This window comes from Sturnira hondurensis, unplaced genomic scaffold, assembly GCF_014824575.4.
Source record: "Sturnira hondurensis isolate 20B ecotype Veracruz unplaced genomic scaffold, ASM1482457v3 Scaffold0002597, whole genome shotgun sequence".
Lineage (NCBI taxonomy): Eukaryota > Metazoa > Chordata > Mammalia > Chiroptera > Phyllostomidae > Sturnira > Sturnira hondurensis.
In genome coordinates this window covers 1,982,591-2,009,139 of record NW_028075228.1, presented here as the reverse complement: position 1 = coordinate 2,009,139, position 26,549 = coordinate 1,982,591, and the positions used below count along the sequence as shown (strand labels likewise).

General features: G+C 49.5%; 1 protein-coding gene across 1 annotated transcript in view; it reads left to right on the top strand.

The window, feature by feature from the left end:
- The window catches only part of BANP (BTG3 associated nuclear protein), a 144,869-nt gene extending 132,499 nt beyond the window's left edge, over positions 1-12,370 (top strand). Inside the window, exon 13 of the mRNA XM_037040210.1 lies at positions 11,377-12,370. Coding sequence (XP_036896105.1) covers positions 11,377-11,430 — 54 coding nt within the window. The 3' untranslated portion in view covers positions 11,431-12,370. The remainder of the gene's footprint in view (positions 1-11,376) is intronic.
- Positions 12,371-26,549: the final 14,179 nt, after the last annotated feature.

Here is a 26,549-nt window from a genome sequence, read left to right as displayed (position 1 = left end):
AGTTTGTTGTTAGTGTATAGAAATGCAACTGATCTTTTGTATATTGCTTTTGTATCCTACAGTCATACTGAATTTGTTCATTAATATTACCATTGGGAAGACGGGGGAGACTTTAGAATTTTCTCTATATCAGATCACAGCATTTACAAACAGATAATTTAACGTCTTTCTTTCTGACTTGGATTCCTTTTCCTTCCCTTCCCTGATTGCCCTGGCGTGGCTTTCCAGTATTATGTTGAGTAGAAGTGGCAAGAGTGTGCACCCTTGTCCTGTTTCTGATCTCGGAGGAAAGGCTTGTTTTCATATACTGTTTAGTGTGATGTGAGCTTTCTGCTTGTTATATTAGGGCCCTTATTATGTTGGAGTGTGTTCCTTCTGTACCCTGTTTGTTGAGTTGTTACCATGAGGGATGTTGTATTTTGTCAAATGCTTCTTATGCATCTGTTGAGATGATCGTATGATGCTCATTTTTCATTTTATTAATGGGGGTGTGTCACATTCATTGGTCTGCATATGTCAAATCATTTTTGTATCCTAGGGGAAAATCCCACTTGATCGTGGTGTATTGTACTTTCAGTGTGCTGTTAAATTCGGTTTGCTAGTATTTTATTGAGAATTTTTGCATCTATGTTATCAGGAATAGCAACTTGTAGTGTCCTCATCTGTCTTTGGTATCAGAGTAATGCTAACCTTGTACAATGAGTTTGGGAGTGAGTGTTCCTTCCCAAATTTGCTGGAAGAGTTTGAGAAGGACTGGCCTTACTTCTCCTTTAAATGTCTGTAGACTTCACCAGTGAAGCCATCTGGTCTTGGGCTTCTCTGTGTTGGGATGTTTCTGATTACTGTTTGATCTCCTTATTCATTAATGGTCTCTTCAGATTTTCTATTTCTTCTTGATTCAGTCTTATTTCTAGGAATTTTCCATCCCTTTCTTCTAGATTATCCAGTTTATTGATGTATGATTATTCATAGTCTCTTAAGATCTGGTATTTCTGTGGAATCAGTTGTGATGTCTTCTCTCATTTCTGGTTATATTTATTGAATCTTCTCTCTTCCTTTCCTGATCTAGCTAAAGGTTTGTCAGTTGTGTTTATCTCTTCAGAAACCAGCACTGTGAGCTATATATACATTTACAATTGTTATATCCTCTTGCTGAACTGAGCCCTTTATCATTATATAATGACCTTTGTCTCTTGTTACAGTTGTTGACTTAGTTTATTTTTTATGTAGGCATGGTTACCCCTGCTGCTTTCATTTTCCACTTCCATTGAATATCTTCCATCCCTTCCCTTTGGGCCTATGTGCATCCTTAAGACTGAACTAAGTCTGTTTGTGGACAGCACACACTCGAGTCTTTTTTTTTAACCTATTCAGCCACTTGATGCTTCTTTTTTTTTAATTTAATTTAATTTTTTTATTTTTTAAAAAAGATTCTATTTATTTATTCATTCATCCATTCATTCATTCATTTATCTTTAGAGGAGAAGGAGAGAGGGGGAGAAACATCAATGTATGGTTGCCTTTCGTGTGTCCCCTGCTGGAAGTTGGCCTGCAGGGAACTGGCCTGCAACCCAGGCATGTGCCCTGACTGGGAATCAAACTGTGATCCTCTGGTTCGCAGGCCTGTGCTCAATCCACTGAGCTACNTTCTCTTAAGATCTGGTATTTCTGTGGAATCAGTTGTGATGTCTTCTCTCATTTCTGGTTATATTTATTGAATCTTCTCTCTTCCTTTCCTGATCTAGCTAAAGGTTTGTCAGTTGTGTTTATCTCTTCAGAAACCAGCACTGTGAGCTATATATACATTTACAATTGTTATATCCTCTTGCTGAACTGAGCCCTTTATCATTATATAATGACCTTTGTCTCTTGTTACAGTTGTTGACTTAGTTTATTTTTTACGTAGGCATGGTTACCCCTGCTGCTTTCATTTTCCACTTCCATTGAATATCTTCCATCCCTTCCCTTTGGGCCTATGTGCATCCTTAAGACTGAACTAAGTCTCTTTGTGGACAGCACACACTCGAGTCTTTTTTTTTAACCTATTCAGCCACTTGATGCTTCTTTTTTTTTAATTTAATTTAATTAATTTATTTTTTAAAAAAGATTCTATTTATTCATTCATTCATTCATTCATTCATTTATCTTTAGAGGAGAAGGAGAGAGGGGGAGAAACATCAATGTATGGTTGCCTTTCGTGCGTCCCCTGCTGGAAGTTGGCCTGCAGGGAACTGGCCTGCAACCCAGGCATGTGCCCTGACTGGGAATCGACAGGCCTGTGCTCAATCCACTGAGCTACACCAGCCAGGGCTAGACACTTGATGCTTCTTTTGATTAGAGATTTTAATCTATTCACACATAAAGTACTTTTTGATAGGTAATGACAGCACCATATTATTAATTGTTTTTTGCTCTTAATATTGTTTCTTTTTTCTTCCTCTTGCTGTCTTCCTTGGTGAATTGATGACTTTCTGTAGAGGTATGTTTTGGTTCCCTTAACTTTATTTTTTGTATACCTTCTTTAGGATTTTGCTTTGTGGTTACCATGAAGCCTTACACAAAATGTAAATATAACAGGCTCTGTGAAGCTGTGACAACTTTGATCTCATGCAGAAACCCCATACTTTTACTCCTCCTGCCCCCAGTTTTATGTTTCTGATGTTTACACCATTTTATGTCATGTGTCCATTGACAGTAATTTGTCGTGTGACAAATTATTATAACTGGTTATTTTTAATACTTTTGTCCTTTAATTTTTTTAGTATATTTTATTGATTATGCTATTACAGTTGTCCCATTTTTTTCTTCCATTTATCCTTCTCTGCCCTGCACCAACCACCCCCACTCTAGCATTCCTCCCCTTAGTTCATGTCCATGGTTGTACACATAAGTTCTTTGGCTTCTACATTTCCTACACTATCAACCTCCCCCTGTCTAGTTTGTACCTACAAATTATGCTTCTTATTCCCTATACCTTTCCCCCATCCCCTCTCCCCCCTCCCCACTGATCATCCTCCATGTGATCTCATTTCTGTGATTCTATTCCTGTTCTAGTTGTTTGCTTAGTTTGTTTTGTTTTTTAGGTTCAGTTGTTGATAATTGTGAGTTTGTTGTCATTTTAGTGTTAGTTGTTTTGATCTTCTTCTTAGTTAAGTCCCTTTAACATTTCATATAATAAGGGCTTGGTGATGATGAACTCCTTTAACTTGACCTTATCTGAGAAGCACTTTATCTGCCCTTCCATTCTAAATGATAGCTTTGATGGATAGAGTCATCTTGGATGTAGGTCCTTGCCTATTATGACTTCAAATACTTCCTTCTAGCCCCTTCTTGCCTGCAAGGTTTCTTTTGAGAAAAAGAAAGTCTGAGAGTCTTTTTTTTTTCTTTTGAGAAAAAGAAAGCTGAGAGTCTATGGGAACTCTTAATAGGTAACTGTTTCATTTTCTCTTGCTGCTTTTAAGATTCTCTCCTTATCGTTAATCTTGGATAATATAATTATGATGTGTCTTGGTGTGTTTCTCCTTGGGTCCAATTTCTTTGGGACTCTCTGAGCTATCTGGACTTGCATATCTATTTCCTTCACCAAATTGGGGAGAAGGAAAGACAGGTCTTGTGATGATGAACTCCCTCAGTTTTTATTGGAGTAGGAAAGTCTTTATCTCTCTCTTTCATTTCTGAAGGACAACTTTGCCTGGTATTCTTCTGGCAGTGTTTTTTTCTTTCAGTACTTTGAATACATCATCCCATTGTCTCCTGGCTTCCATAGTTTCTACTGAAGAAACTACTGATAGCCTTCTGGAGGTTCCTTTGTATGTGAGAATTTTTTCTCTTCTTTTAAAATTCTGATGTTGATTTTAGACAGTTTTATGATAATATATCCTGCTGAAATTCTTTTTGGGTTGAAATGTGGTGGGGTGGGCAAGAATCAATGAGCTTCATGAACTTGGATATATAAATGTCTCCCCTGATATGAGAAGTTCTCAGCCATTTAAAAAAAAATAAGCTTTCTTCCCCTTTTTCTCTTCTCCTTCTGGGACTCCAGTAATATGTAGTATTTTTTTTCTTTTAGTATCCCATAATTCATGTAGGGATTTCTTCACTCTTTTTTCTTCTTGTGCCTCTGATTGGATGATTCAAATGGTCTGTCTTCTAGTTCAGCAATTCTTCTGCTTGATCCAGCCTGTTATTGAAGCTCTCTATCAGATTCATTTCAGACATCATATTTAATGTTAGGATTTCTGTTTTGTTTTTTTAAAAACATGTTTTCTGTTTCTTGTTGAACTTCTCATTTTGTTCATGTATTGTTTTTCTAATTTTATTTAGTTGATCTCTCTCTTCCTTCTGGTAGTTCACTGAATTCCTTTAAAGGATTATTCTGAATTCTTTCTTAGTCATCTCATAGACCTGCATTTCCTAGAGTTAGTCATTAGAGTTTTATTAGCTTCCTTTTGTGGAATCGCATTTCCTTGATTATTCACGATTCTTGTGTACTTCTGTGGGTGTCTGCACATTTGGAGGAGTAGGCACCTTTTCCAGTCTTCACCGACTGGGTATGGCAGAGGATGTCCTGTATCAGTCAGCGCATCTAGGAACCTGGTGGAGTTCATGGGCAGGCTTGGCCTGGTACCTGGGTAGGCAGGTGAGCAGGCCTGGTGCTTGGGTCCACAGGCTTGCCCCTGGAACCTGGGCTCACTGGGGCACCCCTGCACCTGTGCCTGGCCCCTGGTGAGGTCGGGCACTCACTTCCTTCTCCCTCCCCTTGCGGAGGGCGTCTCTCTCTGTGCTGGGCTGCCAGGTCTAGGGGAAGTGGTGACAGGGATAACGTGAAACAGTCTTTTCTACCTTCTTCAAAGTGTCTTTTCTCATGTGGGTTTAACCCAGGTGCTGTCATTCCTCACGTGGAATCCTTAACTCTTGTGAAGGCATTTTCATGTGTGGATAGTTGTTCAAATTAATGTTTCTGGGACAGAATGAACATCAATAACTTCTCTACCAGAATTTCACTGAGATCACTCTTCATAGTGCCTACCTTAAAGAAATCTTAGCCTATAATTTAAAATTTTGTTACAGGGAAAACTACAGGCTCAGATTATTTCACTGTTAAATGTTTCAAATATTTAAGAAAGAATAGGAATCTGTTATAAACTCTTCTACATAGCAAAAAGGAGATGCTCGTATCCTATCTTTTTTCATGAAGCAATATAACCTTGACATCAAAACCTGAGAAGGATGTTACAGAGCAAAGAGAGAGAAAGAACATTACAGACCAGTGTTTCTCTTGAAAATCCTAAACAATCCTAAACAAAGTATGAACAAGCTGGATCCAGTGATGTTGAGTGATAATTTATCATATCCAAGTTGGATTGGCTTCAAGAATGCAAGTTTTGAATCATATTCAAAAAATTTAGTCAGTGTAACTTACCACATCAACAAAGAAACAACCATGTGGTCATCTCAGTAAATGCAGCAAAATCATTCGTACAGTTCAACACCCTTTTATGATTAAGAGAGTTTTTAGCCACTAGGAGTGGAAAGCAACTTCCCTAATCTGGTCAAACGACAAATCCATGACAGACATCCCCCATAACTGTGAAATACGGAAAGCTCTGTCCCCGAGGTGGGACTCAGACAAGGCTGCTGCCCCGCGCCACCTCCCTCTGGCCCTGCACCCTGGATCCCAGCCAGAAGAGATTTAAAGGTACAAGGTTTGAAAAGCCAGAAGTGAAACTCATTATTTGCAGATGATACGGTTATATAAAAAGAAAAACCAAAGAAATCCAAGAACAAAATATTAATAAGTGGATTTTGCAAGATCCCTGGGTTCATGCTCAACATATGAGAATCCGTTATACTTCTAAATATTAGAAACAAACAATGATCACTTATAAATGTTTTTATAGCTTTTCAGATACATCAACTACATGGAAATAATGTAACAAAAGATACCTGAGACAGAGAGTTGTAAAATGTTATTGAAGGAACTGAAGAAAACCTGAGAAATGGAGTTACAGGTCATGTTTGTGGATTGCACACCTTAGTACTGTAAAGAGGTCAGTTCTTCCCTAAATGGTGGATTCAGTGCAGTTGCAACGGAAATCCAAGCATGGATTTGTTTTTAGAAATTGACACAGTTATTCTGTAATGTATTTGAAAATGCAACAGGCTAAGAATAGCAAAGACAGCATTGAAGACTTTGAATGAGTTTGGCGGACAGACGTACTCTCAGAAAGCAAGGCAGCATCAGTGTGAGAGTGGACAGAGGGGAACAGGCAGAATAAGGGGCCTGGAAACAGACCCACTCGTGCAGCTTTTCTTGGGTGATACAGAGACACTACAGCCCAGGCAGGAAGGACACTGTTGTCAATAAGTAGTTCCAGGTCAACTATATATTCATAAAGGAGACAATGACTAATCCCCATCTCTCAACTTACACAAAAATCATTTATGGAGAAAAATGTGAAAGGAACACATAAAATTTCTAGGACATAACTAAGGACATCTCTTCATGACCCTGGAGTTAGTAAAGGTTTTTTAAGCTGAATACAAAAACACTGACTGTAAAGGAAAAGACAGATGAATTGGCTTTCATTCCCACTGAGAACTTGGGTTCATCAGAGACAGCATTAAAAGAGGACAGAAAATCAAGCCACAGAGTGGGATAGATATTTGCTCTCCTTTTAGCCAATAAAAGACTTATTTCCGTGATATATAAGGTAATAAGGCTTATTACCTGTAAAGTAATATAGACAGACAACCCTGTGTGGATGAACTGAGCCCAAAGGTGCCACCAGGAAGCCAACAGAAGGAATGGAGATGGAGGAGGGGAAGCCACCCTGATCATTTTCAGAAACGAAGGTCATGACTCTCATTCACTCGTCGCTGCTGAATTATCTAAGGATTAATGAATTTTTGTTCCTCCACCCCTCCAAAAAGGGGCGGGGGAAGGCATGAACACATAATCAAGAAAAGACCTCCAAATGGTCGATAAAGATCTGGAAAGGTATTCAACCTCACTGGTCAAATAAAACCACGTGACACACTTCCAGAATCTCTATGATTTAAAACACGATATTGAGGGAGGGGAAGTACGGAGCCTCCTGTGCGATACAGGTGGGAGTTGGTAAAAGCACCGTGGTAAACAGTGAGGCGCCTTCTCCGGAAGTGAGCACACGCACAGGGCCCGTGCGTGCAGCAGTCCCTCTGGGCTCTCTGTCCAGCAGTACATGGGCGAGCGTGCTTCAGAAGACATGCCAGGACGGCCCCTGCAGCCCGTTTGTGAGCCCCGGGGGGAACTCAGATTCTCACCACCAGCAGAATGGGCCACTCTTCATGGCTGACTCGTTCCATACGGCATGAAACAGCCGTGGAAACGAATGGAACGCCACTCCCGCAGTCCCACCGATGAGTCGCACACTCATAGTGTGGAAAGAAAGAGGACACCGTTCGGCCCATTTGTGCCCGTTTCAAACACAGGCCAAACACTGGCTAGTGTACGGAAGCCTCCACGGAGGAAGAGGCCTTAGCGACGTGGGAGCCTGCTGTCCCTGCGTTTTGTACGTGCGCCCACTTTGGGAGAAGGCCTGCTGTGGTTACGCACTTACCTCTGTCATTCTTCAATCCAAACTTAAAAAAAAAGGTTTTTTAACAAAACACACACACATGGCGTGGGGGGAAGTTTGCCACCAGCAGACACCGGCAAAAGAAGTTTTGAGGACTATGCTTTTGTCACAGGGAGAGTGACCCCAGAGGGAAGATCTGAGAGGCAGGAAGGAAGGAAGAGCAGAGAAAGCGGTAAATGTGGGAATGGTCTAAAACGCTGACAGTATGAAGGAAATGGTGGGGCATAAAAATCGATGTAGAGGATGATGAGGGGGGCAGGAGCGCAAGTCTCAAGGAAAGGTAGGATATTGCCGATTGGGCCCAGGACGTGGGCGGTGTCTGTGGGTGGCGCGGAGGCCCCTCTGGGCAGGATGACCCCAGTGCCCTGAGTTTCCTGAGGTTGTCTGACTACCACACCACCCTCAGGGCGCCCTGCAGAGCAGGAGCCGAGCGTCCACCCTTGAGCTGTATCTAGTGTCTGTGATTTTGTACTGCTTTTCTTGAAAAGAGCCTCTACAATTATATAAGCTGTAGGCCACACAAAACTTGGATTTGTCCTCCAGCTCCCTGGGTCCTCAGGTAGAAAGATCACAGGAGCTGGGTACCGGAAGGACCCAAAGAGAAGGACCACCAAGGTGGACTGGAATGTGGGAATCTGCATTTTAGCTTGGTTCCTGTGCACCGTCCCTTTGACCCTCCTGGTCACAAGCCATACCTCACTACCGCCTGAACCCGGAACCTGTCTGAACCCTGAGCTGAGGCCCCTTTTATGGGTAATGAGCAGCAGCCTCTTTCCTGGGCAGACCCGTGCTCCCCTCTTGGCCCAGCCTGTCAAAGGATATGGACGCAGAAGGCTTCCTGGAGACCCTGCCCAGCACTCCGCTACCCATGGGGCTCCTCTGGCTTAAACATCCCCTTCAGATCACTCCCTTTGACCACACCCTTCCCACCTCCGCTCAGGCACCAGGCAGTCAGGAGGAAGTGAGCTGGGAGGACTTGCTCCCTCACTGACCTGGCTGATGACCTGCTCCCTGGGAGGACTGCTGGGTGTGACCACGCAGGGGCACCTGGCCCCCAGCCAGGTTGAGTGGGAGTGGGTCAAGGCATGTTTGTGGACTCCCAGGCTCTCTTTGCTGACCCCTGGGGGTGGCATACCTAAGTGAGGACCTCATGCTGGCCGAAGGCCCGGGGCAGCCCCAGGAACCCCGTGAGCTCCAGACCTGGCTTATCACAGCCCAGCTGCTCCTTCTTACTCGCTTCCTCCAGCCTTCACTGGTCGGTGGTTGGGGGCTTTTCAAGAATGACCTCAGTGCAGTGGGCGAGGCCGACTCAAGCTGTGGGCTGCTGACAACAAGGAAAGCCTGTGTGAGCTCTGTTGGAGTTTATCACAGACCCTGCGCATAGACCTCTTGTGTCCCCAGTACAGTTTGCTTCTCATGCTCCTCTCTCCAGCTGGGACCAGAACCCCAGAGGCCCAGGGCACTCGCCTGAATGCCGGGAGCTCCCAGGCCTTGCTCCTGCCCCACCCCATACCCACTCAGCTGGTGGAGTTATTTTGCCTATAAGCCCTGAAGCTGGGGCTTTGAGGGCTAACCGTGGACAAGGGTGGGCTGTCAACTAGGGTCTGTTCTTCCTCCCACAGGACAGTGATCAATGACTGAAGACATTTTTTTGGTCACACTGGGCAGGGGGTGGTAGTGGCATCTAGCGGGGTGGAGGCAGGACCTGCTGGCACAGGAGCTGATGCGAGCAAAAGGATGGGAGGGCACGAGGAAAGCACTAAAGGCCCCCATTTCCCCAGTGAGGCCAGGTGCCCTCAGGGCCCAGCTGGCTTCCCGTCCACAGGACGTTCCTTTCTTTCCTTGGCCTGGATGTGGGCGTCACAGTGGAGTGACGTAAAAGGGCAGAAGGGAGAAGTGTGCAGAAGGATGCCCCAGCCCCAGGTGTTCTCACCCTGACGTGTGTGTGTGCAGCCTTTACCGGGGCAGTGGGCAGTGCAGCGACCAGATCAGGGCCGTCTTGTGGAGGCTCAGGGTGCAAGGGACATGCCTGTCCCTGGGGGCCTTGCTCAGACCCATGGCCCGAGGGGGCCCTCCTCCCTGGGATGCCCTCACAGTCCCTCCAGCCCTGGGCCCCTCCTCTGGGAGGACGGCCCAGGTGGCAGAATGTGCGGGTGTGATGGGGGCAACCGAGAAATGAGCAGAGGTGAGGGTGTAGAAGGACTAGCCTCCACACCCAGAGACATGTGGACGAAACAGCAGGTCCACGCAAAGATGAGAGGGTACCCCACAGAGAGCGCTGCCGCCGTGCAGAGAATGCTGTGCAGGGTGAGGGCCAGCCGTGACCTCCACAGCCCAGCACTTTGGCACGTGTCCCCTGCGAACACAGGCTCTCCACAAGCCTCAGTGTGTCGTCAGAACCAGAAAGCAGCACAGTCCATCTGACCCCATCCTGTGGCGGGCGCCCTTATGACTTTTAAATGCTCAACCTGGGCCTGCAGGGTGCGGCGATTGCCAGAGAGAGCAAGGCTTCTGCTTACTAAAGAGGGTGCCGTCTCAAGAGAGGGCAACCTTAGAAAGATACCCCTTTTCCCTGAAATACAATACACCCTACGCCCTCCAAAAAGCACTTGGGGTCATTGGCGCTTGCCTGGGCTGTTGTGAGTGTTCCACCCACGTTGGTGTGTTGACCACAACGACAGCTGATAGCCTTTACATCCCTGTTCCGGTGCCGGATGTGGCAGACTCTGGCCAGCAGAGTCCGCCTGTTATAGCTGAAGACGAGAATAAATGCACAGGCGACAGCGATCCTGTAGAGAAAAAGGGGACAGGCACGACTACTCTCTCCTGGGCAGAGTGCCTATGGTGTCTCGGCCACTCCTCCAAGAGGAGAGCACCTCCACCCTTTCCTAGAAAGGCCTTTATTGTTTTCCTGGGGTCTTACATCAGAGAAGGATTTATGATCTATTACGTAGAATATTATTGCCTACATTTTAGGTACAATCAAGGAAATGAAAATAACAAGCAGAGGGGAATGGCGATGAGCTGATTAGCTCAGTCCTGGGGAAAACTCATACAGGCTTTGGAAATTACCTTGAAGATAGACAATACACATTCGTCGTTTTAGACCAGGGTGATGGAGTGTTAGCCAGCCATAACAGTCTGCATGCATTTTCTAGGTCTGATTCCCACGGGGAAACTGGGTTTGAAGGTCTGGTTCCTGCCCACCACTGCATTTCTGTAGGTTTTCCATACACAGCTGAGTCACATTTGCCAGACTAAAACTGGTCCCCTACACCATCCCAGTTGGGCTGGAGAGGAGAGGGTCCACCTGCGCTCAGCACTGGCTTCTCATCCCCCACCACCATCTCCTTCAGTCTGTGCAGTTTCTCTCATCTGTCCCAGTGTTCTTGGCCTTGGCACGTGGCTGGTTTCGTAGGATGTCTGATGTCTTCTGGAGATGAGATTCCAGTTGGGCAGGAACAGCAGGAAGTGTGGCCGTGCCTCTCCATATGTCCCTGGTGGGGTGGGGGGCAGGGGGTGGGTGGGTAAAATTTTAATTAGTCCCATTACTGGCCATGTGAGTTTTGATTGCTTAATTAATATGGTGTCTGCCAGGCCCCTTCCCTGCAAAGTTACTCTTTCCCTATTTATTAAAAATAAGCATTTTGTATGCAAGTACTTGAGAACTATGTAAACATCTCATGCTTCCTCAAACATGCACTTATTTGTCTGTTCGTCTGCCTGTGAACTCATGAAGTACAATTTTTTTCAACAGGGTGTAATCTGTGGCTCCCCGTGCACCCCATCAAGCTGGCTCCCCAGGCCCTGACAGCGCCCAGGCTCCTGAATGGCTTCCTGGCCATCTGTGATGTGTCAAGATGTTCCAGGAGCATCTGGTGTTTTTCCTGCCCAGGCGGAACCGGCCATCCCTCCAAGGAGTCCTGTTCACTTTTAGAGGGAGGTGGTATTTAGAAACCAAGATCTGGGTGCCGGGGGTGTTCCTGCTCCTGCTCCTGGGGCGTCCCGGGTCCAGCCCTCCCAGTGAACAGCACTGCGCGGTCTGTGTGTGCACACATGCGTGTGACAGGTACATGTGTGTATGCGGTCTACACCCACACAAATATACACTCGCACAAATGCACTCACTCGCTCACACACTTTTATCCGTATTTATCTGCCAGTGACTCCCTCCAGTCAGCCAATTGCTGGCTCCCGTCCCTTGCCAATCGGACTGCTTTGACTTTACTGGTATATAGCATTTTTCACTTGATCCAGATCAGGATTCTGTGGCCCCGAAGAAGCATCTCCCTCAGGCCTCTGATTTGACAGAGTAAAGCGCATGAGCTCACCAGGAAACCTGGACAAGAAGCGGAGCTCCTTTTGCAGTTGAGGTTCTCTGAACAGATTTCTGACCTTAGCTGTGTTCTTTAAAGAGCAAAAAAGTTGCAAGACCCATCATGCCCATCGATGTCTGTGAACTGTGGCTTGGGCAACTGACACAGAATTCTTGACTCCTGATCTAGGGCCAGGGTCAAAGAGCTAGAGCCTGTGTGGGTGAGAGGAGAGAATTTTAGGGCGAAACAGCTTGGACTTGGCTCCGGGCAGCTCAGTGGAGGAGCGAACACTCTGACCTATGTCCCAGGACACCTGGGACTCCCTGTTTGCTGGGGTCTTGATGGACGCCCCACCACAGCTTCACTCCAGAAGACGCCCCTGCACCCTTGCTTGTGGGCCAGCACTGGCTTCTGCTCCCTGGACTGCAGTAGAACGAGGATGGGGCCCGGAGAGGCAAGCCCAAGTCGGAAGGCAAGTAAGTCAGTGTTCCCAGCTCTTTCCTCCCCTGCTGCGGGACCCTGTGTGCCCGTCTCCTTCACAGGTGTGGTTAGTCGGGAAACCGCAGCTGATGGCGGCCCATTTCCTGGGCCGCCTCCCATTGATTGAGGCGCCTGGGTGGGGCCGAGCCTACTTCCCGCTTCTGCCACCATTTGCCCAACTAACCCCTGGTGCTCTGGCCTAGAGATCCCACCCTCCTTTCTCCCCTAGTTGGGCTGTGGAATGGCCTGGCTGGAGCCAGAAGTACTGAGGGAAAGGTCTCCAGGAGGGTCAGACAGAGGGACAATGTTAAGCCCCCAAATTCATGACCTTTCTCCCCATCCCAGGGCTGGATGGGTCCCACAGGCCAAGCTGTGAGGGCCCCGGGCAATATCTGCTGGAGGGGAGGGGCAGAGTTATGCCACAGACCTGTGCCCCCAAAACAACTTGTCTTGAAACTAAAGGAGCCCTTGTACCACTGGAGAAAGAGAACATGGGAAGGAGCATCAGCCACGTTGGTGCCCAGGACTCAGGAAGTGCGTTCTGATGTGGTGCCGAGGGCCCTCGGGACAGGCCGCCAGCCTTCACTCCAACCTCAAGGGAGAGAAGCTGTTTCTCTCGCGACTACTGTACAGGTGGCCCAGCCCCAGTGTGTCCAGACCTCGAAGCCCTTTCTCAGCAGGAACTTTATGGTCCTAGTCCCTCCTGGGGAAGGAGGTCCCTGGTTAACTTGTGGTATTTCTCTTCGTGGTCTGACAAGACCCTCTTACATGTCGAAGGGACCCTGTTATTCTGTAGTGGTGATGGTAGACTAAAACCCGGTGAATTGCACATGTCATATCAGTGGAATGTATGGTATGTGAATTATATCACAATAAAGTTGTAATTGTTAAAGGGCCTTATTCTAATTACAATAAATAAATTAATGGAAAGAGCGTAAGTGTCGATACTTCACTATGCGTTCTGTCACTCCTTTGCTCTTCCTACAAATGGATGTGGAAGGGAGGCTGGCCACCTTTCCAGTTTCCTGATGAGGAAGTCGTGCGCTGTCACAGGCCCAGACAGGAAGTGGGAGAGTGAGTCTTCAGTCCATAGATGCTGACTGTGGCGCTCTCTCCATCTCACTGTGAGCTGAACTTTCACCCTTTAACCCTGCCCCCCAGCCCTGTCTAATCGGGTCATTTTCAGTTGGGATGGATTCATCTGATCCCCTTGACCTTCTATTGCTTTTCTCTGAACTCTCTTCGTTTTGCCTTCTCTCTCTAGGACAGCACTGTGGTGGTCAGCTTCCAGGGTGACCCCACTGACCCATGCCTCTTGGTGTTCACACCTTCCCAAGTTGAGTCAGGGGTGGTCTTTATGACCCGCAGAATGTGGTGGAACTGACGGAGCGGAGTCCCAAGGTCAAGCTATAAAAGGCACTGCAGCTCCGCCCTGGTCTCTTGGGTGGCTCGCTCTGAGGGGAGCCAGCTGCCATGACATCACAGGCCCTGTGGAGGGCCCACTTGAGGTCTCTGATCACAGCACCAACTTGCCGTGTGAGGAGACACCTTGGAAGTGGTTGTCCCACCCAGCCAAGACGAGACCTGCAGCCCCAGATGGTCCAGAACCGCAACTGCCTGCGAGACCGCGGCAGGAGTGCCCATCAAGCCCTCCCCAGAGATAGGGGTCCGGTTGCAGTTTAGCAATACCATCGCTGCAGTGGGAAACGGACCCTGCACCCAGTGAACTGAGTGACGGAGAGAGCGAGATTCGTAAGCGGAATGTTGAACGGGACTTCTTTTAGCCTCTTATAATAAAATGAGAGATGGATAAACTAAAAGATGGATGGTTAAACATAAAGGGGACAGCTTCTGTGACTTAAAATAGCTTATTTTCATTCCCAGACCCTCACAGTGTTAAACAATGCTAAAAATAAGAAATGGGAGGAATGTGGAGTATTTGGTGACACACGGCAGGCTCTGGAGCCAGCCTCCAAGATGGTGGCAATGACCCCCACCTCATGGTATTCAAGCCCTTGTGCGTTCCCCTCCCACATGGAACCAGGGCTGGCCCTGCATGGTAAATATAACGTGGTGGGAGTGACAGTGCGAGACTTACCCATGAGGCTCGATTATACAAGTCTGCAGCTCCACCTTGGTCTACATGGTCACTCGCTCTTGGAGAAGCCCGCTGCCATGCTGTGAGGATGCTCAAGCAGGCTTGTGGAGAGGATCTGAGGCCTCAGTCAGCGGCCAACACCAGCTTGCCTGCTGTGTCAGGAGCCGCCTTGGAAGGAGCCCGCCTGCCCCAGACCAGCCTTCAGGGTGACCACAGCCCCTGCTGACATACGACTACAACTGCATGACACAGCAGAAGCGAGAACTGCCCAGCCAAGCCCTCCCCACCATCCTGGCCAACAGAGAGTGTGAGACCTAAGTGATTTTGCTGTCTTGAGGCACCAGGTTTTGGGGTGCTTTGTAATAGCAACAGATTACTGAAACAAGCACCCAGCCCCGCCCAGAGTATGAAACAGGGAATGCGCTGTATTTTCGGACCACAGACAGACCATGCCATCTATTTTCCCTCCCCAAGGTGCTGGTTAACAACCCTGGGGTGACTTGCACTCTGACCAGCACCAAGTACTCACTTTGAGGTTTTGGCTTCAACCAGTATTGGTGCATCCACTGCAGTGTGCAGGGACACGAGGAGGTGTCCTCCAAGCATTGGTCATTTAAACAGGCCCGCCACCAGTCACCCTCACTGAGTGACAACCAGCCTAGCAAGTTCACCTCTTGGGAGGCCGTGTTCGGTGCTTCACTCCTCCTGAAAGCTGGGCATGCTATTAGCAGAGGACACGCTCTGTGTCTGCCCCACAAAGGAACATGCTTGCCCGAAATGCCTAGACAGAGCCCTGTGGGTGAACCAGTGATGCTCGACCTTGCTGGAGCTGTGGTAATAGCCGGGGGATCTTAAAGTGCCCATGCCCGCCCCAGCCCCGAGGCTGGCTCAGTTGTCTGGAGTTTGACCAGATCCTCTCAAAACAGACTTATCCAGGGCTCTCGTGTGCAGCCGTGGTTGAAACCGCTGGTTGAAGTGTACCAGATTCATGCTTATAAAGTTTTTTTCAGGCCTTGTTTACAAAATAGAGCTCTCGGTTAAAAAGCAGAATCCAGCCAGTCCTGGCAGTCCACATCTGAGGAAACTGGTTCTGGAAACGGCGGCCTAACCTGAAATGGTTTGGGTTTCATTGCATTTTGCCGCAGGAAGAAGCACCGTGGTGCTGGAAGGGCAGGCTGGGGCCTGGCTTTTTAAACAGAAATGGCTGTGGACACTGTAGTTCACTGGTTATGTGCCCGCCTGGCACGCAGTTTCCCAGCCGTACAAAGCTCATTACGAAAGGAAACACTGTAGAGAAATCCACCTTTCGTTAACTCCCGAGGCTCCTTCAGACAATAGATTCTCAGGACTCAAAGTTTCCATCTTGCATCGTCAGAGGCAGAGCCAGTAGAGTACAGATGTATAAAGAAACTTTTTTTGAGGAATTGGCTCACGTGAACGCGGGCCTGGCGAGTCTGAAGTTGGCAGGGCAGGGCAGGAAGCTGACACGGCCGTCCAGAGCAGAATTTCTCCTTCCTCATGGAAACCTCAGTTTTTCTCCAAAAGTCTTTCAGCTGAGTGGGTGGGGCCCACCCACATTATGGAGGGTGACAATCTTTACCTGGAGTCTGACAGCAGAGGTTAACCGTGCCTACAAATACCTTCGCGGCAAACCCAGATAAGCATTTGATTGAGTCACTGAGGTGACAGCCTGGCCAAGCCGTCCCAGGTCCCAAACTCGGCCTGGGATCCTCCTGTCCCTTCCTCAGAGGGGCCTTTCCTGATCACCCCCTAAAATAGAGACCCTGGTGGAATTATCTGCCCAAACACACCTCTCTCAGCACTTCCCACATTCCCTTGCTTATCTGTGCTGATGATTCATCTGTTCTCAATACACCGTGAGCTCCCAAGTCAGGGGAACTTTCGTCTCATTCACGCAAGGCAGAGTCCCCATTGTTTGGATGGAAGCGTTCAAAAGTGTGCGTGGAATAAGTGGACTACGCATTCACTCCCGCATGGCGCTCTGCACACCATCCTTGCCCCCAGATGCTCACTGTGATGGTACCACTGAGGACGACTGGGCTGAGAATCGTGAGGCCACTGCCCTGAAAGGGAAGCCCCACCAGACCAAGTTCAGCATCTTTCCAACTAGGCCTCATGGGGTGCAACTTCTCACCTCCCAGGACGGCTAAGGGCTTCGGTGTAAAACAGTTCAAGTCCCAGCCCTGCCACCTGTGAGCTGAAGGACTTGGGCAAGTCACCCTCTCTGTGCCTCACCGTTCCCATCTGCAAGTTGGGCACAGTAATACCGACAACCTCCGGGTGGTTGGGAGGGTGCACATGCAAGTGGGCGGTAGCCCCCGCAGAGGGCGAGGGAGCTGCTTGGGAGGCCGGAGGTGGGTGGTGGGAGGCTCGCTGATGTTGCAAAGGTAGAACCAACCAGTGACTGAAAATGAGGGAGGGAGACGTCAGGATTGGTTTTTTTTACTTTATAAATGTCTGGATTTTGAGGATGAGAAAAATCCATGCTTATTGTAGAAAACTTCAAAAATACAGAAAAGTAGAAAAACAAGATAAGGACCACCGGTAACCCTACCATCCAGATGTCCCTCGAGGCGCATGCGGCGTGTGGCAGCCTGCACAGCCTTGCCCCCACACCCCCACTACAGATGCTAGATTGAATGTTTCAGACACGAATTAAGATGATTTAAAACTTCTCATGGTTTTCCTTTAATTCACTGGTCCTCCATTTCCAAGGTTTTACTTTGTCAATTCCAGGTAAATTGATTACATCTACATATACGTTTATCTGTAAACCCTGTGGAGGTAGAAGTTCCTTAAACATTCATTGCCCGTGGGCTGCTGCCAGCCCGTTTCATGACGCTCCCTAATTTGCCATCCCTCTATTTGGGGACATTTAGTTTCTGGCGAATTAGTACATCTGCACCCTCCTTCCTGGATCTTGGATTCCTCTGTAGAGGAGATTCTGGGGAATGCCTGTGGCAAAGGCTAACAGCATTTTCATGTGCAGATACACATCCAATTGGCTGCAGTCACAGGCGTGAGTTTCGGGCCTGGCTCTCAGGTGCCCCAGCCCCAGGGCTTCTCAGGGAGCCCCTCTGATGGGACCAGGGGATGATGAGGTCTCTCTTTTGAATTTCAGTAATAACACTTCCAAAAATGTTACAAGTATTAAAGCATTTAATCCTGAACATCATCCCCACAAGAGGGGTACTGTTACCCAAATTTTAGCAGTGCATACATGGAAGCTCAGAGAGGTTAAGCAACTTGCCTTAAGTGGCACAGCCAATAAGTGGTGAAGTCCCATTTGAAACCAGGCAGCTGGGTGCGGAGTCAGCATCTGACCCCTGTGGGCTGCTGCCTCTCTGGGTTATGTTATGTGGGTGCTGAGGGTGTCTTGCTCCCTTCCTTCCTACAGGGGCTGATGGAGGCCCCCAGAAGGAGGCTCCGGAGATGTGCCTCCCACAGCTGGAACCCTGGGTGTCAGTTCTGGAATCAGGAATCAGAACTGAGATCAGGGAAGTGTCTTTTCTGTCCCCCAACATAATGGCTAGTGACCCTTGTTTCTTGAAGTTGTCTTAGTCAAGAAAAGAGGACACTTAAGACCCCAGAGACCCCTTTGGAGGGTTCTGTGACTCTCATGTAACCAAGAAATATACTGTGATGGCTTCATACAGTCAACAGTTGGATGGGAGCAAGGATATGACCGTGCATACACGTGTATGTGAGTGTGTCATTGCTGCAGTCTCTTCCTGTATCCACCATGGAACCCCCACCTGGTGCGTGGTGGGAGCCCAGTACCCACTGTGGGGTAAATTACGGCATGCCAAGCTCTCATGACTCGGTTTCCCTGTAGCTCCTGAGAGCCCAGGATGCCTTGGTAACCAGACAGAGCAGGCAACTCAGGGGCCAGAGGATGTCTGAGGGCTTGGGCGGGGGAGAGGTGGGCTCAGATGTTTGGCAATCATAGCCTCCACTGGGCACATAAATCGCTTCCCAGAGTTCATTGGTCAGTGGGCACTGTTTACGTGTTGAAGATGCAGACCTGGGGCTCTGGAANTTCCCTGTAGCTCCTGAGAGCCCAGGATGCCTTGGTAACCAGACAGAGCAGGCAACTCAGGGGCCAGAGGATGTCTGAGGGCTCGGGCGGGGGAGAGGTGGGCTCAGATGTTTGGCAATCATAGCCTCCACTGGGCACATAAATCGCTTCCCAGAGTTCATTGGTCAGTGGGCACTGTTTACGTGTTGAAGATGCAGACCTGGGGCTCTGGAAGGAAGAAGGGGCTGAGCATCCTCACGTAATTAGGAGTGGGCTGGATTTCACTGGCCATGCTTCTCTCCAGGTGCCCCCACTTTCCCTGAGCCCAGGGGTACAGTGGTCTGAGCCCTAAATCCTCCGAAGGAGGTCCTGAATAGGAGCTTGGTGAAGCCCTCCCCTCCACCCCCATCCAGAGACCCGCAGCCTGGTAGTCCCCAAGGAGGACTCCTGAATTCCCTCCAGCAGGTGCGCCCTCTGCTGCCTGGGGAAGAACAGTTCAGAGGGTTAAGAAAACCCTCTGCAGAGAAGCATCTAGCATCTTCCCCACATGCTCCAGTTTATTAAGGAGAAAGCAGGAGCGAAGCCAGACAGAGAGCAAGAGCTGGTCCTCCCTTGAGCACAGCTACTGTGTCCCCAAGTGCGCAGGACTGATCTCAGTTGAATCCCTCTTAACAGGCAAAAGCAGGGTTAAGTGTGTGCAAGGGGAGAGGGAGTCCCAGACTGCCTGGAACTTGAAACTTCCCAGCTGAGCGAGAGCCAGTCCAGGAGAGCAGAGTCAGCGCCCTGTGGCTACTGCGGGTACCTGGGCCAGTGCAGTCAGGGAGGACACGTAAGTAGCTGACCTGCCGCACGCCACACAGGAGGACACACGGCAGACACCCACCGCTGCCTCCGGGGTAAGTGCAGGCTCCCTGGCTCAGCAGCTGGCTCTGGGCACCAGCCTGGACACTGGCAGTTATGTGCTTTCTTTAGGAGTTTGAATGTAATGCTATACGGACAAACTGTATTTAAGATTATTATGAATGCATTCAGACTTGCACTGAAATCATGGGATGAGTGCTGTCTGGGAATATCTTTAAGCAAAACAAAGCATTCTGCTTTCCCGTTGAAAATTCCGAGTGCTAGAAGCGCAAAAGCAGATTCATTTGGTAGAAACAGTGGTCTGTCTGAAGTCTTTGATCTGATGCAATCAGGGGCTTCCTCCTTCCTTAAGGTTTTCTACCAAGTACTGCATTATTCTTTCTTTTTTTGGTGACATGTCCCTGGTGACAGGCTTGTCTCTCAGCACCAGGGTTCAGATGTGCCATGAACAAACCCGATTAGCTATAAACTTTTTGCTAAATGTGCATCTCATTACAGCTTTTTTGACCAAGGACGGAGGTAGGGCTGAATCCCCCCGACCAACCAAGAGCAGAGTTGGGGATCAAGAGCTTGTGATTACACACAAGCTATCTTAGGCATGTGCTACTGAAAATAAGCCACTTTTACAATACGTGTGAGTGCTGGCCTCTTAACAACAGTTTCATCTGAGCAAGTTTCCAAAGCGGGTCTCTTCCTGGTGCTTACTGACATGTCTGTTTCCCATTATAAAGTCGGGCAATGAACAAAAGTGACAATCAGGGTTTCCGCACGTGAACTTCCTGAAACGCCCTGGGAAGGTTCTCCCATAAAATGCTAATTCAACTCAGAACTTTCGATCTTGGCGGGTATTTGCTGTAGGTGCCCTGGTCTGAAGCTTCGTAGCCGGGAAGGGTGGCGGCTGGGATTGTTAACCGGAATGTTTGGAGGAGACTGGAGAAACGGAACAGGAACGAAAGTGCATGGGGTTCGCCGAAGGCTGTTTCAAAAGTTGCATTTCTCCTCTGTGCGATGACGCTATATGTAAAAATCTGGCATGATGTAAAACCTTGGCGAGCTGTTGCCATGTGTTGGCTAGTCCTCATGCCTTCTGTGTCCTGAGCTGTATGGGGAGAGAGGGCGGAGGTGGCTTTTTGGTTGTTGGAAACACTGGCGGGATTTCCTGTTCCAATGTGGACGGCTAAGAACTCGGGCTTCCTGACTGTGCTGTGGCCTTTGTCCAGTCTGTCCCCACTGGAGGTCAGGCTTCCAGATTCGAAAATGCCACCCATCTGCTGTCCCCTCAGTCTTCTGGCACTGAGCTCTGAGGACAGTTCTTCCTGGCTTGGAGCTCGGCGTAAGCTGAAAAGACAGAACACAGAGCTGGGTGGGTGGGTATCTTCGCTCCTGGGACCCGAGGGCACTTGTTCCTACATTGGTCTGCTGGGATCCTGTCCTTTCAGTTTTGTGTCCCAGGGCGCGTGTCTTGTGGCTGTGACCCTGGAAGGAAGGAAGGAAACTTCCAGGTTTGGGATGAATGCATCTTTTCATGGCTTTGGTTTTTCTTGAAACGGTGTCCTAATTTGCAAGTTTTTGAAGGCTTTTCAGAAAAAGAATCAGCTTGCCTCCAACTCTCCAGACCTGGGTAGAGTCCGTGAGCAAGGAAAGGCCTTCAGGTGCCCAAAGTGCCCTTATTGCCGCCTCTGGCGTTGGCGGTGTCCAGTGGAGCCTCATTTGCACCCTCCCCCTCCCTGTGAAAGTCTAGAAGGAGGCAGTAGCTGCTTGTGGGGCTGGTGCAGGTCCTCTCTGCCTGAGCACTTTCCCTGAGACCCTTTCATGGAAGGGCTGCTGGCTGGGCGCTCCCCACAAGAATTTGGGGCCCTGCCCCACCAAGCTCTCATTATGCAGTACCAGGGGGCCATCTGGGTGGGGGTGAGGAGCATCTGGTCCCTTTTGTCTTGTAGTAAGCATGCTCTCACTGCATGGTGTCTGTGGGTCCTGGCCCCCAGGACCTGCTAGGGGGCAGTTGGGCCTCAGTCAATCACCCATTACTGTTGGTCACCCTTACATCTGGAAATCACCATGCCTGTTCCTGGGGGATAGAGATGTACTGTGTCTCCTGCATGCCAGGCCATCTCTGGTGGGTTTTAGTCCTCACCAGAGCACCCCACAGTCCAGCAGGGTGAGTTGTCTTAGCCTCATTTTACAGTTACAGAGCTTGGGCCTCAGGACAGTTAAGACACTGGCCAAGGCTTCATGGCCCGGAAGCTCTGAGCCCGCCAGCAACCTGGCCATCCTGTTGTGAGGTCATTGCCTCCCAGACACTATCTTAAAAAAAACACTAACAGATTTATCGGGCTGTAACTCATGTGCCATACAGTCCGCTCATTAGAGAGTACAATTCAAATAGTTTCTAGTGTATTTGCAGAGTTGTGCAACCCTCACCACCATCAATTTTAGAACATTTTCATCACCCCAAACAAAACCCATTCCCATTAGCAGTCAGCCCATCTCCCTGGCTCCCGGCCACCCCAATCCCCTTTCTGTCTCCACGGATTTGCCTGTTCTGGGCAGTCCCTGTGAAGGAGTCAGACAGTTTGTGTTCCTTCATGTTTGGCCTCTTTCACTCCCTGTCACAGACACTGCAGGGTGTGTCTGCAGTTGAGGCCTTAGCCTGTCCTGGTGGAGCCGACAGATTTGTAAGGAGTCCCCCTTCCCTGGCTGTGGCTCCGCCAGCAGGACCACTTCACCCTCCTCATGGCAGTCCCGTGTTCCGCCCTGTTCTCCGTGTCATGACAAAATCCCTCTCTACTGCTCCCTTGCCCTCCGTCCCCCAGTAAACACAGGAGGCTTCAGACCCCAGGCAGCCTTCGGCTAGGTTTGCTGAGTTAGCAGCCTGACCGGCTTTCTCCTAATGGCATGCACCTGCGGTTGTTTTCCTCCTGGAGAGGACGCCGCTTGGATAATAAGAGGAATTTTGAACACGGAAAGTATAAAAAGCCTCTGGAACACATGCAGCATTTTCAGGGGACCCAGGGGGACATTTTCAAAATACTGTATGAAATGTGTATTTGAAAACAAACATAGTGATCTCAGTCAAGATTAGTAAATACATGTCATTTCAGATGGATAAAATATGGAGGTCCTGAAGCACGGTGTTGTAAAGGATCCCGAAGCGCTTGCTGGGATTTTGGTGATTGATTAGTGATGTCTGCTGTGGACTGGGGAGTAGGGTAATAGCAAGTGTGCTATGCTTTGGTGTCTGGTTCAAATTTGGTAAGAAGGGAGAAAGTCACTGGATCCCGGAAGTCAGGGCTGGGCACATCCGGAAGACAAGCACTTCCGCCAACTTGTGTGTATGTGTGTGTGTATGTGTGTGTACACACATCCTTAGACCCAGCCACGCAGTGACAGGGCCAAGTTTCAGGCAGGCGAGGTCTGGGCACAGGCCCAGCAAGCTGGCTTCAGGGAGTCCAGGAGGAAGTCATGTCCCAGGTCAGCCACCTCTGAGTAATCGAGGATTTAAAAACCAGAATCCACTGCCTCATCACATCTGGCAATATTTGGGCTCACACAATGCATTTCCTTCTTGGCCAGTGGGTCCCAGCAGAGGGAGACAGCGTGGATGCGTGCCAGCTCTGCAGGCTGGGCTCCAGCCTCCCACCACATGTCCCACACCTCTGAAGTCAGTGCATTGCAAAGGGATTGCAAGCCTGTCCTCTCCCCCTGGACCGTCCTGCCCCCCGAACCTCCCTGCTCATAATTAACAAACAGTCCTTGGCAGATAGGACTCCGGAGGAATTTTCTTCCAACACAGACTGAGTTGAGTACAACAAACTCCCACAGTTGAAACTGTCTGCCTAGTGGGAAGAACCCTGTGTACTTTCTCAAGGGAGAAGGGTGTCTGGGTGCATGCTGCCAGAATTCTAGAACTTCCTTCAGTGTCACCTTACTTATCTCCTTTGTTTGTAACCTCCTGCTTAATTTATTTCGTGTGAAAGATCAAGTTTTTCCCTTGAAAACCAATCCAGACAACAAACATGACCAGAGAGAGGAGTTGTGTGGTCAGGCTCTCCCTGGCTGGGTTGACCAGAAGTTTCTCTCCGTGGATGTTGACCCGGAGCGTCATCCACTATCTCTTTTGCTCTGCAGCCTGTGGGCAGGTGGGCTGGACCAGCCCGAGGCTCCTCCTGGTCCTGAGAGATGTGTGTTTAACCTGAGCAGACCAGGAGCTGGGGGCCAGCAGCTCTTGATGGGACAGAGCAGGAGCTCAGATTGGCCACCACTCCATGGCCCTTGTTGGCCTTCACTGGGCATGTGCCTAGGAGCCTCTGCCCTCTCAGGCTTAGGAGCGCACATTAATAACTTCTGTTTAAAATGGGGTGACTGTGGTAAGCTGACAAACGTTGCCCCAAAGCTGTCCACATCTTCATCCCCAGAACCTGTGGCTGTGTGACCTTACACGGCGACAGCACCTTGTAGATGTGATTAAGTGAAGGGTCTGAGATGCGGAGGATTGTCCAGGTGAGTCCAATGTAAACAGAGGGCCCTCATAAGAGGGAGCTGGGGGAGATTTGGCACAGACAGAAGAGAAGGAGGCCACGTGACGTCAGAGGCAGCGCTTGGAGCAATGCCCTGTATGAGCTACGGATCACTGGCCCCTTCCAGAAGCTTCCGAGGCAGCAGCAGACTCTTCTGGAGGCATTGGAGGGAGCGCAACCCCACCATCACCTGGACTTTAGCCTCACACAACCCACTGTGAAAATATAAATTTGTGTGGATTTAAGCCAGTGAATGGCGGTAACTTGTGGCAGCAGCCATAGGAAATCCGTGCGGTGATTGAGGGCAAGGTCCTCAGCTAAGGTTCTGAGTCAAGGTGACTGAACTAAGATCCAGAAGCTGAGTGCAGGCTTGCTGCCCCCAGCGTCCGTGTTCCTCCACACCATTTGGAGTTGAATGAGGATGGGGGATAGGCAACTTTTTTCCTAGCATCTTTGCCCCCCTCTCTCTAAGAAGAAATGAGTCTCCTTGCCTACTCAGAAAATGCTCCTTGCATCCCTCAGCTTAGGAAATCATTTCTCACGGGGAGACCCAGACACCCCACATGCAGCTGAGCCAGTGTGAAGGGGCAGTGGGACCCCCACCCTGGCGCGCTCCAGTGGCGGGTCCCACTGGTGTGCACCAGCATGGTTTGGGGAAGAGCAGGCTCTGTTACAGAGGAACCGTGGCCCTAGGCCAGCCCCCTCTTCTCCAGCAGCTGTGCCCCCTCAGAAATGGGCAGGTGCCTCCTGCACTATCTGGGGCTGGGCACCGTGATGAGGCTAAAAACGAGAGGATAAGGCCAAAGAAGCTCGGGGAAGTTAACAGGCCCAGTTACTGTGTGAGCAGCTTCAGTGAATTGGGCTGTTAAGGTAGGTAAGTGATACCATTTCTTTCTTTTTAGAATGTGAGGCGCATAAGATGTCGTTGCACAGGCTTGCAAGAGTAGACACCAGAGCGTGGGTGTTGGGTCTGTGTGGACTTCGAGCAGAGCAGGGAGAGGGCATGGCTGAGCACTTCCCGTCACTCTTATTGGCCCAAATCATTGTTTATGCACAAAACTCTGCCAGGAAACCAATATTACCAGGATATTCACGTTTCACCCAGGACCTGCCAGGCACTGAAGGTCCCCTCGATGTCCGATGCCACTTTCCCAGACTTTTCTTGCGTGCTGCAGTTTAAGAAGCTGAACCCAGAGTGCCTGGTGGGCATTTTAGCTGACCCATCCTGCCTAAGGGATGCTGGGCAATGTCTCAGATCCTGGGGCACCCATGAGCCAGGCGGCTAACACCAGAAATGTGTTCCCTCCCTGTTCTGGAGCCAGATGTCTGAAACCAGGTGTTGGCAGGTTCGCGCTCTCTCTGAAGGCTCTAGGGGAGGACTCTTCCCCTCTCTTCCAGCCCCAGGCGGCCCCAGGCGGCCCCAGGTGCTCCTGGAGTGCTGCTGCGTGTCTTCGGTCTCTGCCTCGGTCCTTACATGGCCTTCCCCTGTGTGGATGACCTCATCCTGGGACCCTTAACTTAATCACGCCTGCAAAGACCCTTTTCCTAAATAAGGTCACAGAACCTTTCCTAAATAAGGTTCAGGCAACGAGGACATGGATACCTCTTTGGGGGGCTGTAATTTAGCTCACTCCAGTCCCCAAGCTTAGAGCAGGGGGTAGGAGGCAGAGGGGAATGCTTGGGATGCATGGAACAGAGATGGCACCGTGCACAGCCTTCCAGGAGGAGGCCTCGCCCAACTGTCAGGACAGGGTTAGGGTGGTGAGGACAGGGCGGGGAGTAGGAACCAGTTGGAGAGATGTTACTTGGTTCTGAAGCAGAAACTGGAGCAAGAGACCAGATGAAGCGTGGCCCCCTTCCAGGTGGGCCTGGGGGTGTGGGTGTTGTACTGCCTGTTTGGGGGAACAGCACCCCTTGAAGGCCCCCCAAGTTCCTGGATGCTGTTTTCTCTGCTCTATTATCTAAGGGAAGCTGATTCTCCAGGACTGAGTCAGGTACCCATCACCCAGGTTTATTTTGGTCTGTGGTCTGCATTTCCCCTTGGATCTGAGCTTCTATGTTGAGAGTTCCAACCTGATGTGGCTCAGCCGGGGAAAGGGGGTGCTGTGGATATAGACACACCCAGGGATCCAGCATGGTGCTGCGTGGCTTTGAATGAGGGTCTTAGGCGCCAAGCCTCACTCTTTTCATTCGTAAAACAAGGGGGGTGGTAGTGCATCGAGTTTCAAAATTCAGCCCCTGGGATAGAGAGCTCACCGACATGTCCAACTGTCAGCCCGTCTGCCTCTCCCAGCCAGACCACAGGGAGGGCTCTCTGCCCGGAAAGGCCGGGACTGCAGCAATTGGGAGGCAGACCTGGGGCTGTGGCTTCTCAGCAGCACCGATTACTCCTCATTCTATGTGTGCTTATGGGAATGGCTGCTGAAGGGCAGGATGGGAGATACAGCAGCAACCAGGAGGGGAAGCTTCGAGGTTAGTGTTGGGGTCACCCTGCTGACTCTACTATCAGTGTGGACTCTCCAGGGCGGCCAGTATTGGGGATGAGTTCACTGGTTGTGCCAAATGTCTCCTGTGTGAGGGAGGAGTCAGCTGCTCTTCCAACTGTGCAGACATGGTCCC